Below are 14,839 nucleotides of genomic sequence, written 5' to 3' on the forward strand. Positions count from 1 at the left end.
ATAACAGTGATGAATATGCTCCTTAAAAAAAAGTTGCATAAGAGATAAGTGTCTTCCCACTCGGTATACTGGGGACATTTCTTATCAAAAAAGGTACACTTTTATACAAGTTCAGGATATATAAGGAGTGAGCTTTTATACGTTAAAAAAGCTTCTTAGAATTTTGCTTCACAAGATATCTAAGGGCTGTTGAGGAGAGAGCAACGCAGGACAGCTGTAGTCAAGCTGGAGTGGCGTGCTCCCTCTGCGCGCCACTCCAGGATCTGGATATGGAGAACAGAGTGATGTACGCGGTGCGGACTCAGCCCAAGAGTTGTGGCAACAGGACTGATGTCGAAAGAGCAACGCAGAACAACTATAATCAAGCTTGGTAATTATCAAGTGGTAATTATAATCTATATTACTTGTAGAAGTAGGAAAAGTAGCACATAGAAGTTCAACGTTGTAAGTTTCCTTTCATTTTTATGTCTTTTATTTTTCAGTAAGATACTATATAAGGAGAAGTTTTAGAGTGTTGATGCACATAATATTCGAGGAATAGTTTCTTTTAACTTCCAGAAGGGGGAGCTATAGGATAAGGTAAAGGCCAAAGAGGATGGATATTTGAGGGGTGTACCTTGAATTTAACATCTGCTGGAAAGGTGAATTAGAAAGAGCTAAAGGGGTTATATGAACCTTGTATGTGATTAGCAAACTGAAAGATGATATTGAACCTGTCAGCTGTATAACTCTATTCTTTTGATTCTTTTGATTATAATAAAGTATATCTGACTATAATCATATGTGATAAAGGTTATTTTAGAGGAATACAGTGAATACAGGAAATCGTATACCAGATTTGCATCACACCCTTCACTTCGAGACTGGGCTGGAAGTTCAGTAGAACTTACCAGGGCTCCAGGACGTTGGGGGTACTTAAAGGAAAAGAGAGTTTGTCCCCGAGACACCTCCTCGTGGGGTACTGCTCGTGGGAATGTGAGGTCTGAGCTCGGCAAGGGGTCCGTGGCTCACGACACACTTCTAACACACAAGGGACAGAAGTCTCAATGTTATCTAAGAATAACAAAGTGTCATCAGCATATAATGAAATGTTATGATTATGGCCATAAATTGCAATGAGGGAGATGGATTTATTCTGTCTGATTGTTTGTGCCAGGAGTTCACGGGAGAGACAGAACAGAATTTGGGATAGCGGACAGCCTTGTCTGGTCGCTCATGCGAGTTGAAAAGGGGGGAAAATAACTTTGGCTGTTAATGACTGACGCAGTTGGAGAGTTATACAGAGCTTTGATCATAGCAAGGAAATGACCTCCAAAGCCAAAGCGTTCCAAAGTGGCCCACATATAGCCCCATTCGAGCTGATCAAAAGCCTTCTCAGTGCCAAGCGAGAATACTGCACAAGGACTGAGGAAGCTATGGGTTAAGTTGAGGATATGAAGGAGTCTACACACGTTAACCCATGCAAGGCGTCCCTTCATAAACCCTGTCTGGTCTTCATTGATCAGAGCATTAGTAATGGCCTCCAGTCGTAAGGCCAGACACTTTGCATTCAACTTTTGGTCACAAGAAATGAGTGAAATAGGCCTATAGCTTGAACAAATCTTGACCCTTTTTTAATAGGAGAGAAATAAGGGTCATCTTTTGGTGTTTTCTGTCATCTGTTTTTCTCTAAGTCCTTAGCGTTTCCATATCTTTAAGTTACACATTAAGTTACATTGCCAAAGGTTTAATTATTATTTATTTATTTATTTATTTATTTATTTATTTATTTATTTATTTATTTATTTTTCCCCTTATTCGGTTCTTTTATTCCGTTTTTGGGGAAAAGCAAATGCAACAAAGAGAGGTTGATCTTGTGATGTTGATTGACTACTCAGAAATGTTAGATAAGATTGTGATTTTTCCACACCCACAGCAGTTAAAGTCAAGGAAATCGCACCAGGGATACACCTAACCCATTGCCAAAAAACCCCAGACCCAACCGACCACGATCAGAACTCTCACACCCTAGGCCCTGTAAAAGGGTTTTGAAATGGGCTTTTGGGATAGAACATCATGGATTACTTACATTAATATTCTTTGCTTTTGCAAGGGAAAATGCCCTCTAACCTTTCACAGGTGAGCATCGTCTGATTAAACAGATCCACAGTCAAACAATGATAGCTATACTTGAGTTTAACTTTATTTGCAAAGAAATAACAGGAATTGAGAAAGTTTACCATAAAACAGTTTTCTCCCAGAAGGGGGCGCTTTACCAAAACAAAAACAAATGAAGCTGGCCACGAACATTTATCAGTATTTTCTCTTCTGATCACCCCTTGTTGACCTTGCTGTCAGACTGTCTGCTGGGAGAGAGACAGAGAGAGACTCCTAGTAAGCAATTCTTGGTCAACCCGGAACAGTAGAGAGCGGAAGGTAGCGTGATACTACTGTCTTTGTAACATTTTTTTCTTTTTTGTCCGTGTTATGTAGTGTGGTGTAATATTATTTGTATTTATTGTATGTTTATTGTATGCACAATATGATAAATATGAAATAAAAAATATACATTAAAAAAGGAGATGAGCTGCCTGCTACATAAATATCATTGATTGAAAAATCCATGGTTATATGAAATTAGATTCTTTAAATGTTGTGCTGCCCTGATAACAGATCGGTGCCCCACAGAACTGCAGAAGCACCGACAGCACCATGGAGAGCCGCCATACTACTGCCACGGGGCCTAAAGGATGGTGCTGGAAGACCAATATTATCCCATTGAATTGGCCAGGACTATGGAGCGCTCCTCACACCTCACACAAGTGGCCAGCATTTCCCCCAACAAGCAGGAGCCACAGGTGTGCTGCATTGCTGATCAGCCTGCAGCAGTCTTAAGCAGGAGCAGAGGCTGTTTGGCTTGGACTTCTCAGGAGAGAGGGCTGTTGAGACCCACTAACTGGGCTCAGGGGAAGGGGCTGTGGGCCACCGATTGATATGAAATACTGCTGCTTGAAGATTGGAACTAAACTGTGGAGTCAGGGATTTGCCACCTGGTGACGGTTGTGTGAAAAGCACTATGGATTATGGTACAAATTACATCTCTGCCTGTTACAGGCCGAAATGAAATGACTGCCCCTACTCTCTACTGCCCCCTACCTCCAAATTATTTTTTCCCAGCTAGCAAAATTCTTACCGGAGAAGCAACCCGCCAAAATCACTGTCGCTGTCACAATCGGTACTTTACTTAAAAAAATAAATGTACTTGAAAGTATTAGTTTCATAATAAAAGATGATTTTAGCCCTAAAAGACTTTTTTTTGTTTTGGGCTATTGCATTTATTCTTGCTTGGTACAGCATAAGCTGCCATAGAAACCTATCTATCAAGACTCCCTGACAATTTGTTTCATGAAAGATGTTTTTGAGTGAATCTTCAATGTATCCAAAGTTGAGGATAGTGGCACATTTATGACACCCCTTTTCGGTGGTGTAAAAATATGCATGAATTGACTTAATTCCATTATTCATGAGCTATATTGTCATTGTTAATCACCAGATTGTCTTTTTTTATAGGACTCAGGACTCTCCACAGACAAAAATGAGTTTACTTTTTTGAGATCTGGTGCCTCGAAAATGGCTTGTTCTGAAAAATAAAATGACATTTAAGGCCCAATATCTTTGAAATTAAATAAGAATGGTTTCTGACAGCATATTTGATGACTCCCAAGATAGCAAATATGAAATGATTTGGCAGTTTCCTTGTAGAATTGTGGCCATTTTGAGCAACTCTGCACTTTTTAAGTGATGGCCCCTAAATTTTAGAAGGTTCTTACACGAAAACGAAAAATCTGAAATTGAACAGATGCCGCGGTGCACTTCATTTGAATTGACATTTGGAGTGGCCCTGTTCTATTTTCTCACACTGGACTCCTTTTTGCTTGAAGGGGTTTGTGCTTGTACTCACCCCAGTCTCTGTAGTTTACAGTGTGGGTCCTTCAGTCCAGCAGAGAGCGCTCTCACTCCTGAATCCTGCAGTTTGTTCTTTCGGAGCTCTAGGTCTCTCAGCTCTGAGTGAGGAGAGCGCAGGACTGAGGCCAGAACATCACAGCAGCCCTCTGTGAGATCACACCCACCCAGCCTGCAGGAAAATCACACACGCAAGCACACATGCATGCACACAGACACACAAACACACACACACACACACACAAACAAACTTCATATTCAGTCCTGTCCACAGTCTGGGTTCTCCATCACAGTGTACAATGTAATTAATGTATTCTGATGTTAAATAAATTCACAGATTAGTATACTTTCACGTTAAATTAATGTTTGGACTGCTGAGCTAATATTAACAGCGTCTCTATAAACTAACATTTCCCTTAGGATATAACAGCCTTTCTTCAACAGGTCACCAGGAGACTGACGCATTAGGACCGACCCTAGCTATAGTCTAGTCTATAGCCTAGTTGTAATTTGGCGTAAAATCGAAGACCAAAAATATATATTTTTATTTGTTAAAGATAGCCCTCCAGATTACTTTTTGCATGTATGTTTGTCTAATAGTTTTATTCATTTTTGCCTTATTTATCTTTGTTGGTTTCTTTGACTTTGGGGATCCTCTTTTGCAGGTATGAATTTTGGTATGGGTGACATGTGCAGCCTGCCAGCCGATAGTCCCCCGGCCACCCCGAAACCCCACACAGGGAAACATGCACTTTTAACATACATGCATACGTTTCATTAAACGCGTAACATCGTTAGCTAGTCAACTAACACATTCTCAATTACAATTTTAGGCAACAGTGCTTGAATAATGAAAAAAGTTATTTCTGAAGTGGCTGACTTAGCAAAACGACGCACACTGGGAGCCCCCTGGTTGGCCGGCCCATACCCCCGGACACCACAATATCATGTCATCCCCGCATGGAGTGGGCGCCCTGATTCTAGTTTGTGAGCTAGGCAGGCTGCCTGAAGGTCTCCCACTCAGAAGTCTTCCTGTACAACATACGGAGAATCCGCCCCTTTCTCACCCCCTACTCGACCCAGCTCCTGGTCTAAGCGATGGTTCTGTCCCGCCTGGACTACTGCAATTCCCTCTTGGCTGGCCTCCCAGCGTCCGCCATCAGACCCCTCCAACTTATCCAGAATGCAGCAGCTCGTCTGGTCTTTAACCTTCCCAAATACTCACACGTCACCCTCCTGCTTACTTCCCTCCACTGGCTGCCTGTCATGGCTTGCATCAAATTCAAAACATTGGTGTTAGCCTTCCAAGCAGTTAAGGGGTCTTCCCCAGCTTACCTAAAAAAAATCATCAGACCCTACACCCCTGCCAGACCTCTTCTTTCAGCCTCCACAGGCCGCTTGGCACCTCCCCCTCTCCGAACCTCCACCTCACGCTCACAGCTACTGTCTGTTCTGGCTCCACGGTGGTGGAACGAACTCCCCGTTGAGGTCAGAACTGGAGAATCTCTCCCCACCTTCAAGCGCAAACTGAAGACGCACCTCTTCAAGCAGCACCTCTCCCCATCCCTCCCTACCTCCCTGTGAACCTTAATTGTTGTCTTTGTGATTTATTGTGTTATTTAAATTCTATATTCATATTGTTGCATTTTGCATGACATCTCAGGGACTAATCTGATCTAATTAGAATTTCAAGTAAGTAATTTGTAATAGATTACTTCACCAACACTGTATACAGGTCAAAAGGGAATACCAAATGCATCATGATACCAAATGCATCTACTACGTGATGAAGCAGCTAATGTGATTTCAGGTGCATGGTGACTGGTCACAGATGACAACCAACTAGCCTCTGTAGCTACCACAAGACATCTGACAGTCCATACACAAACAGTGACTTTAAGAACCTGATTCACATCCGATGAAATCATCTGTGTTGCTCAGTGTTCTTAAGCCTCGTCACACAGTCCAGGTATGAAGATTCCCTTCCCCCTACCAGGTTAATAAAAGTAAGCAACAACGATCCTCGCCCCTTATTCCTTTCTTGATTCATTACATTACATTACATTAATGGCATTTGGCAGACGCTCTTATCCAGAGCGACGTACAACAAAGTGCATACCCATAACCAGGGATAAGTGCGCTGAAAGACCCTAGAGGGAAGTACACATTCAACTGCTACCTGCACAACAAAGATAAGGACCAGGGCCGCAATGTTCTCGGAGAGGGACAGTCTGCTGTCCATCACCACGCCGAGGTTCCTTACACTGGGTGATGGCGTAAGTGTGGTATCCCCTAGGGAAATGGAGAGATCCAGATGGGGAGAGGTAATAGCAGGGACGAATATCATTTCAGTCTTGCCTGGGTTGAGCTTTGGATGGTGGTTGTCCATCCAGCTCTGGATGTCACTCAGGAAAGCAGAGATACGGGCTGAAACCTGCGTATCAGATGGTGGGAATGAGATGAAGAGTTGGGTATCATCCGCATAGCAGTGGCAGGATAGACCATGTGCAGTGATAACAGGGCCAAGGGAACGAGTGTAAAGAGAAAAAAGAAGCAGGCCTAGGACTGAGCCCTGGGGAACTCCTGTGGCAAGGGGCCGAGGTGTCGATACCGTATCAACCCAGGCAACCTGGAAGGAGTGACCAGAGAGGTAGGACTCAATCCAGACCAGGGCTGTGCCACAGATGCCCGTTGCTGAGAGGGCGGACAGGAGAATGGAGTGATCCACAGTGTCGAAGGCAGCAGAGAGGTCAAGAAGAATGAGGACAGAGCAGAGGGAGGCTGCTCGTGTGGCATGGAGTGATTCACTGAGGAGCGCGGTCTCTGTCGAGTGACCAGATCTGAAGCCAGACTGATGGGGGTCTAGCAGGTTGTTGTTAGAAAAGAAAGAAGAAAGTTGACTAGAAGTGGCTCGTTCTATGGTTTTAGATAGAAAAGGAAGAAGAGATACCGGGTGGTAGTTCTGGATGATGGAGGGATCCAGAGTAGGCTTATTTAGCAGCGGGGTGATGTGGGCCCTCTAACAAGGGAGGTGACAAATGGGAGAATGTCAGGTGTGATAGTCTGGAGCAGAGAAGAGGGGATAGGGTCAAGGGCACAGGTTGTAGGGCGGTGGGAGAACAGGAGTTGAGAAACACCAGAGTCTGTAAGGGGGGAGAAGGTGGAAAAGGAAGGGATGGGCCTAGAGGGGGGTAAGGGCACAGAGAGGGGGGTGGTGGTTGTAAAGGATCTGCGGATGTCTGTGACCTTCTCATCGAAAAAATCTGCAAAGTCATCAGCAGCGAAGGAGGACTGAGATGGAGGAGGCGGTGCACTGAGGAGAGAAGAGAAAATAGAGAACAGTTTCCGGGGATTAGAAGCAGAGTTCTGAATTTGTGTTTGATAGTACTTTACTTTGGCGGCAGTGACAGCGGAAGAGAATGCCGCCAGGAGAGACTGATTCCTTATTCACCAAGCAAGTATGTGTTTCTGGCGCTTGCCTCCATGAAACTAGAATTCTCCAGAGTTCTCACAACCCTGTCCAACTCTGCTAAAATCCAATATGAGCTAACTTTGTGTTGACTGACTGCGTTTGGTTAATTTATACTTCACAACATGGAAACTAGCATACGCACGGCGCAACAGCTACCTGACGCCAAGAAGTTCCAGCCAAAGGAACCTACTCAGCAGAAAAGGAACAACCGCCAGAAATCGTAACCACAACATAAAGGACCCCGGTTCTCACGCTCCAACACTGGAAACCTGCAGGAAAGCACCATGTTGTGACCACGTGGACAGGCTGTTAAGTTTAGTATAGTCTTAACGGAGATCGTTGAGAACCTGTGTGTTTGTTTGCCTTTATTACAGATAATTAAAGCGAATTATGTATGCTGTCAACTTGTTCTAGTTGGTTGGTTAGTTGAATCAACCTATATTTTGGGCTTTGTTTTGTTTGTGGCAGTTACACGGCATGCGTGTGAGCAGTAGGTAATAAGGAAACCTTGTTAGTCTATCAGCTGTTGTAGATTTGTTGTCAAATTGCTGCGTTAGTTAGACCAGGTGTGTTGCATTTTTGTTATTAGTTAGCAAATCTAGTGTGTTTTTCACCAGCCGCCGGCAGTTTCACTCGGTTCTGTTATTCTGATTAGGTGATCAGAATCAGTTAGATACTTGCAATTAACGCTGCAATTGTTCGGATAATTATTAGTTTGCATTAGTAATTAGCAGTTATATAGATGTGCTCAGAGCATCGCTCCCTCCCATTTGGAATGGTATGGTGTGTCAGCACCCCATTACAGTCTGCTCTCTCCCCTTCAGAATGCGCTTCCAGCGACGTGGCCCTCCACGGCGACGGAACGCCACCAACCTCTGCTACCCCTCACTGACCCCCTGTGACAACTTCACAGTTGCAGGGGGGCTATGGAACTGCCAATCTGCCACACGGAAGGCTGACTTCATTACTGGTTATGCCTCCCTCCTGTCCCTACAGTTCCTTGCCCTCATCGAGACCTTGATTACACCAGAGAACACCGCCACCCCCACTGCCCTCTCATCCTCCTTCTCCTTCTCACACACCCCCCAGCCCTCTGGCCGTGGAGGTGGCACTGGCTTGCTGATCTCCCCTTCCTGGAAATTCTCTGCGTTTTCCCTCACTGACCTATCCCTATCCACCTTTGAATGCCACGCTGTCTCAATTACTCACCCTGTTAAACTTTATATTGTCGTTGTTTATCGTCCTCCAGGTGCCCTGGGAAGTTTCCTTGATGAGCTTGACACTCTACTCAGCTCATTCCCTGAGGATGGCACCCCACTTATCCTCCTGGGAGATTTCAACATCCACCTGGAAGCCTCCCAGTCTGCTGCCTTCTTACCACTACTTCACTCCTTTGACCTCTCTCTGCAGCACTCTCCCCCAACTCACAAGGCCGGAAACCTTCTCAACCTTATCTTTCTGAGGAACTGCTCCTCTTCTAACCCCACTGCTACCCCTTTACACAAGTCCGATCACCACTTCATTTCCTTCTCCATCCCCCTTGCCCCTCTGCCTCCCTCCCCTTCTCTCACCCCCACTGTTTCTGTCCGATGTAACCTCTGCTCTCTATCACCCTCCTCCCTTGCCCCCAGAGTCACCGCTTCCCTCCCTCCTCTTGAATCCTTCTCCAAACTACCCACTGATTCTGCATCTTCCACACTGCTTTCCTCTCTCTCCTCTCTCCTTCCTCTCCCTTGACTCTCTCTGTCCTCTTGTCTCCCGGCCTGCTCGATCCTCCCCTCCCAGCCCATGGGTTTCTGACCTTCTACGTTCCTCCAGGCCCAGCCTACGTGCAGCTGAGAGGAAGTGGAGGAAATCAAAAGACCCATCGGACCTGTCTTCCAACCAGTCTCTCCTGGTGGAATTCTCCTCCGCTATCACCATTGCCAAAATAAATTACTTCCAAACAAAAATCCAGAATTCCGCTTCTAACCCTGGTCAACTGTTCTCCATTTTCTCCTCTCTCCTGAGCACACCTCCCCCACCATCTCAGTCCTCGCTCACTGCTGATGACTTTGCGGTATTTTTTGACGGGAAGGTTGCAGATATCCGCAGCACCTTCGCGACCACCACCACTTCTATGCCTGCCTCCCTTTCTGTCTGCCCCCTGTTTCTCCTCTTTCTGTCCCCTTACAGATGCTGATGTGTCTCACCTCCTGCTCTCCCACCGCCCTACTACTTGTGCCCTGGACCCCATCCCCTGAAACCTCTTTCAGGCAATCACGCCTGACATCCTCCCGTCCGTTTGTCACCTCCCTTGTTAACTCCTCTCTGTCCTCTGGCTGCTTTCCCTCATCTTTCAAGAGGGTCTACATCACCCCGCTCCTAAAGAAACCAACTCTAGACCCCTCCTGCATTGAAAACTACCGTCCGGTATCTCTCCTTCCTTTTCTATCCATTGAATGAGCCGCCTCCAACCGACTCTCTTCCTTCCTCTCACAGAATAACCTGCTCGACCCCCACCAGTCCGGCTTCAGACCTGACCACTCGACGGAGACTGCACTCCTCTCTGTCAACGAGTCCCTTCAGGCTGCACGAGCAACCTCTCTCTCCTCTGTCCTGATCCTTCTTGACCTCTCTGCGGCGTCAACCACTCCATCCTCTTAGCCTCCCTGGCATCTACAGGGATCTGTGACACAGCCTTAGATTGGATCAAATCTTATCTCTCTGGCCGGTCCTCCCAGGTGTCCTGGGCTGGAGGAGTGTCAACCCCTTGTTACAGGAGTCCCCCAGGGCTCAGTCCTCGGACCCCTCCTCTTCTCCATCTACACGAGATCCCTTGGCCCCGTTATCTCTGCTCATGGCATCTCCTATCATTGTTATGCCGATGACACCCAACTCTTTCTCTCCTTCCCCCCATCAGACACACAGGTCTCTACCCGTATCTCTGCCTGCCTGAGAGACATCCAGAGCTGGATCGACAACCACCATCTAAAGCTCAACCCAGGTAAGACGGAGGTAATCTTCATCCCTGCTTTAACCTCTCCCTTCTCTGATTTCTCCATCTCACTAGGGGATACCACAGTGACCTCATCCCCTAGTGCAAGAAACCTTGGAGTGGTGATGGACAACAGGCTATCCTTCTCCGAGAACATCGCTACGGTGACCCGGGCGTGCAGGTTCTTCCTGTACAACATCCAACCCTTTCTCACCACCTACTCCACTCAGCTCCTTGTTCAAGCAATGGTCCTGTCCCACCTGGACTATTGCAATTCTCTGCTGGCTGGTCTTCCAGCATCTGCCATCAGACCCCTACAGCTGATCCAGAATCCAGCCCGTCTGGTATTCTTTTTTTTTTTTTTTTTTTTGTGTCCCCGGTATCTTGGGCAAGCAGTATGATTGATCTGGGTGCCGTGTGTTTTGGGGCCAGTTTGATCTATAACAGGGGAGTATTGGTACCCTTGTATTGTTCCAGAGGTGTCAGATGTTCCCCCTGTTGCTTATTTCATACTTTATTTAGGCATATGGGGATGGGATATGAGATGGGGGAGGGGGGGTGGAGTAGCAAGTCTTCATCTTCGTCTTCTTCCCTGAGTAGGCTGTTACTGCTCTCCTCCCCCATGCCGCAGATTGAGGGGGGCCGGAGGGGGGGGGGGGGGGGGGGGAGTGGCATAGGAGAGGGGAAGGGAGGGGGACACAAGTGATGGGGAGAGACACCAAACATAACAAGACATACGTTCAAGACAGTACAAAGACAACTACAACACTAAAGACTTGGCTTAGACCCTATCTCTAAGGCTGAGCCCGGCCACCCTACGGAGGAAGCTCATTTCGGCCGCTTGTATACACGATCTCGTTCTTTTGGTCACTACCCAAAGCTCGTGACTATAGGTGAGGGTTGGGACGTAGATCGACCAGTAAATCGAGAGCTTCGCCTTCCGGCTCAGCTCCTTCTTCACCACAACGGTCCGGTGCAACGCCCGCATTACTGCTGACGCTGCACCAATCCGCCTGTCGATCTCATGCTCTCTTCTACCCTCACTCGTGAACAAGACCCCGAGATACTTGAACTCCTTCACTTGGGGCAAAGACTCGTTCCCAACCCGGAGGGAGCAATCCACCGTTTTCCGGCAGAGAACCATGGCCTCGGACTTGGAGGTGCTGACTCTCATCCCGGCCGCTTCACACTCGGCTGCAAACCGCTCCAGTGCGTGCTGAAGGTCACGGTCCGATGAAGCCAGCAGAACCACATCATCCGCAAAAAGCAGAGATGCGATTCTGAGGTCACCAAACCGGACACTCTACTCACCTCGGCTGCGCCTTGAGATCCTGTCCATGAATACCACAAACAGGACCGGTGACAAGGGGCAACCTTGGCGGAGTCCAACACCCACCGGAAACGTGCTTGACTTTGTGCCGAGAATGCGGACACAGCTCTCACTTTGGTTATACAGGGACCTGATGGCTCGTAACAACGGCCCCGGTACCCCATACTCCCGCAGTACACCCCACAGGGTTCCCCGGGGGACACGGTCGAAAGCCTTCTCCAAGTCCACAAAGCACATGTGGACTGGATGGGCAAACTCCCATGACCCCGCCAGCAACCCTGCCAAGGTAAAGAGCTGGTCCACTGTTCCACGGCCAGGACGGAAGCCACATTGCTCCTCCTGAATCCGAGGTTCGACCGTCGGTCGGAGCCTCCTTTCCAGTACCCTAGAGTAAGCTTTCCCAGGGAGGCTGAGGAGTGTGATACCCCGGTACTTCTGGAAGTATGCTCATTTATTACCACTGAGTCATAGATTCAGATATTGTCAACAGTCCATATAATGGAACCCATTTCTTTTGTACAATTTTTGTATCGTCTACTCAAAGACCTACCTCCCAGCTATTTAGGCTTCCTAAATAAGATGAACTTTAATGATTTCATTACAATGTAGAGAAATTCATAGCCAAGTACATGCCAATTTTTATATATGGTTACAAATACGTTAACATTTTTCTTTTTATACCCTGAGCAGGTCGATAATAGGTGTGCAGCTGCTTTTTGGGCATGTAAAGTAAACATGGTGCAACACAGTAAAAGGGTTATAGCACAACTTTCGTGGTTTGCATGAGTAGGGACCAAAAAAAACAGCGCTAACATGCCAGGTGCATGATAAAGTCTCTCCTATTCTGTCTTGTTAAGACATTGTTTGAATAGTAGCCAGGTTGATAATGTTGTAAAAAAATAAACGCCACCCAGTTAACTGCTTTTATTTTGTTGGCTACAGTCAGCTTCGTCCGGGTTAACTCAGCAGTTATTAGACTTCATGAAATTGATCTTTGTATGAATGGAAATATATATATATATATTTTAGTTAAAACATTTTCTATGGGTGGATGAGTTTTAAAGAAGACAAGAACAACGGACTGATGCAGATGTAAGTTCATGTTAGCACATTGTCTTTTAGGAGCGCTTATTAGAATTATGCATAGCTAGCTATCGTCATAGCCATATCGCACTTGCCTAGCTTATAGAAGCAGATCTATTAGCCTACCTCTAATTTAGATAAATAGGGTGTCACGAACACAATATCGGAACCAAGTGCTGATAGTAAATCTTTATTAAGAAGGTCAGACGGCCTTGGTTCAAAAGCTAGCAATCGGGAATCGTTCAGATAGACGAAAACGAACTTCTCCAGCATCTCTCGAAGCACATCATTGACGAGCGCCTGGAACACCGCGGGGGTGTTGGTGAGGCCAAATGGCATAACCAGATATTTGTAATGACCAGAGTGTGTATTGAAGGCTGTTTTCCATTCATCGCCTTCCCGTATGCGTACCAAATTGCACGCATTACGGAGGTCTAATTTGGTGAATATTGATGCTTGCAGGTGCTCAAATGATTGGGTTCATCAATGGAAGGGGGTACCTATTTTTTATGGTGATAGCATTCAAGCCTCTGTAATCGATACAGGGTCTTAGGCTCCCGTCCTTTTTTTTAACAAAAAAAAACCCCGCCCCCGCCGGTGACGAGGACGGTCTGATGAACCCATTGGCTAGGGCGTCCCGAATGTACTCTTTCATGGCCCTGCTCTCCGGCACCGACAATGAATAGAGTGCACCTCTGGGAGGAATAGTACCCGGATGCAACTCTATAGCACAGTCGTACAAGCGGTGTGGAGGTAACGTGGTCGCCTGTTGCTTGCTAAATGCCTCGGCCAATTCACGATACGCCCTCGGGACATGGCAGCGGGAACGCAATAGCCCCCATTATCCGGTTCTCACTTCCACTGATTGCAGTTTGCACTAGGCTCTCGGTGTCCCAGTGACGTCACTACCCTCTCCCTCATCAATAGGGAGGTTCCAGTCACAGACTGGGTCCCACTCCAGGCTCCCTTCCTGCTCCTCCTCGTCCGGTATCCTAACCTCAGGACTTAGGAGCTCCTTAGCCTCCTCCTCGTCCAATTCGGACCCTATGTCTGTATCAGTGGGAGGAGTCGCGGAAGTATTCCCGTGATCTGAGTGGGCAGCGCATTGTGGACCCCACCGAGACACCGAGTGACTTCAGCTACCCCAGTTTATGTGAGGCTGGTGCTTGACTAGCCAGACATGCCCTCGGATCAAAACAATCGGATATGCGGGGGACTCGACCAAATAAAAATATATGCGTTCCCAGTGCCCCCCAAACGGGCTTTGCATGACAACCCGCTCTGTCCGTTGGCGTACCACTCCAGACCCCAAAGGACGCCCGTCTAGCGCCGTAATTGACTGAGGCTGCAGCATAGATCGAACCGGCAGTCTCTTCTCTTTAGCCCACTGCCTGTCAATAAAATTGTCCACCGCCCCGGAATCAATAAAGGCTTCTGCCCCAATGACAACCCCTTTCCATGTCAGTTCAATCGGTAGGATGGTGCGAAAGCTAATACCCTCGAGCTGTCCCACTAGTGACTTTCGCTCCACTAGTGGGATTGCTCTTTTGTTTTCTTTAAGTCGGGACAGTTTTTCTTTTGATGCCCTGGTCGATTACAAAAAAAACATAGCCCTCCTCTCCAGGGTTGTCTCCTAGAGTGTGCCAGAGTAGTAACCCCCAGTTGCATCGGCTCTTCCCCTCTGTGTGCCTCCTGGTTCCCCTCGACCCTTAGAACCCTACCTAGGGGAGTTGGGACAGACCAATTAACCCCGCCCGTACGGACGACCTTTTCTGTTTCTCGTTCCCGAATTCGGTTGTCAATATGGATGGCTATGGAAATGAGCAACCATAAATTCTCCGGAGGTTCCACGGTAGCGAGGACGTCCCTAACAGGGTCTGATAGCGCACCCGTGAACAGAGTCATCAGCGGTTCGTCAGCCCACCCCGTCTCCCCGGCCAGAGCCTGAAATGTCACAGAGAATTCTGCTACGAATTCATTACGAATTCTGCTAATTCTGTGTAGGGTCTGATGATTTTTTGTAGGTAAGCTGGGG

The 14,839-nt window shown here is 47.1% G+C and overlaps 1 protein-coding gene across 2 annotated transcripts in view; it reads right to left on the reverse strand.

Annotated features, from left to right (window-relative positions):
* Positions 1-14,839, reverse strand: part of LOC133111416 (NACHT, LRR and PYD domains-containing protein 3-like) — a 90,131-nt gene that overhangs the window by 50,023 nt on the left and 25,269 nt on the right. For both annotated transcript variants that reach the window (XM_061221755.1, XM_061221754.1), the window contains exon 8: positions 3,941-4,114. In XM_061221755.1, the coding sequence (XP_061077739.1) occupies positions 3,941-4,114 (174 nt within the window). The remainder of the gene's footprint in view (positions 1-3,940; positions 4,115-14,839) is intronic.

Source organism: Conger conger, chromosome 15, assembly GCF_963514075.1.
Source record: "Conger conger chromosome 15, fConCon1.1, whole genome shotgun sequence".
NCBI lineage: Eukaryota > Metazoa > Chordata > Actinopteri > Anguilliformes > Congridae > Conger > Conger conger.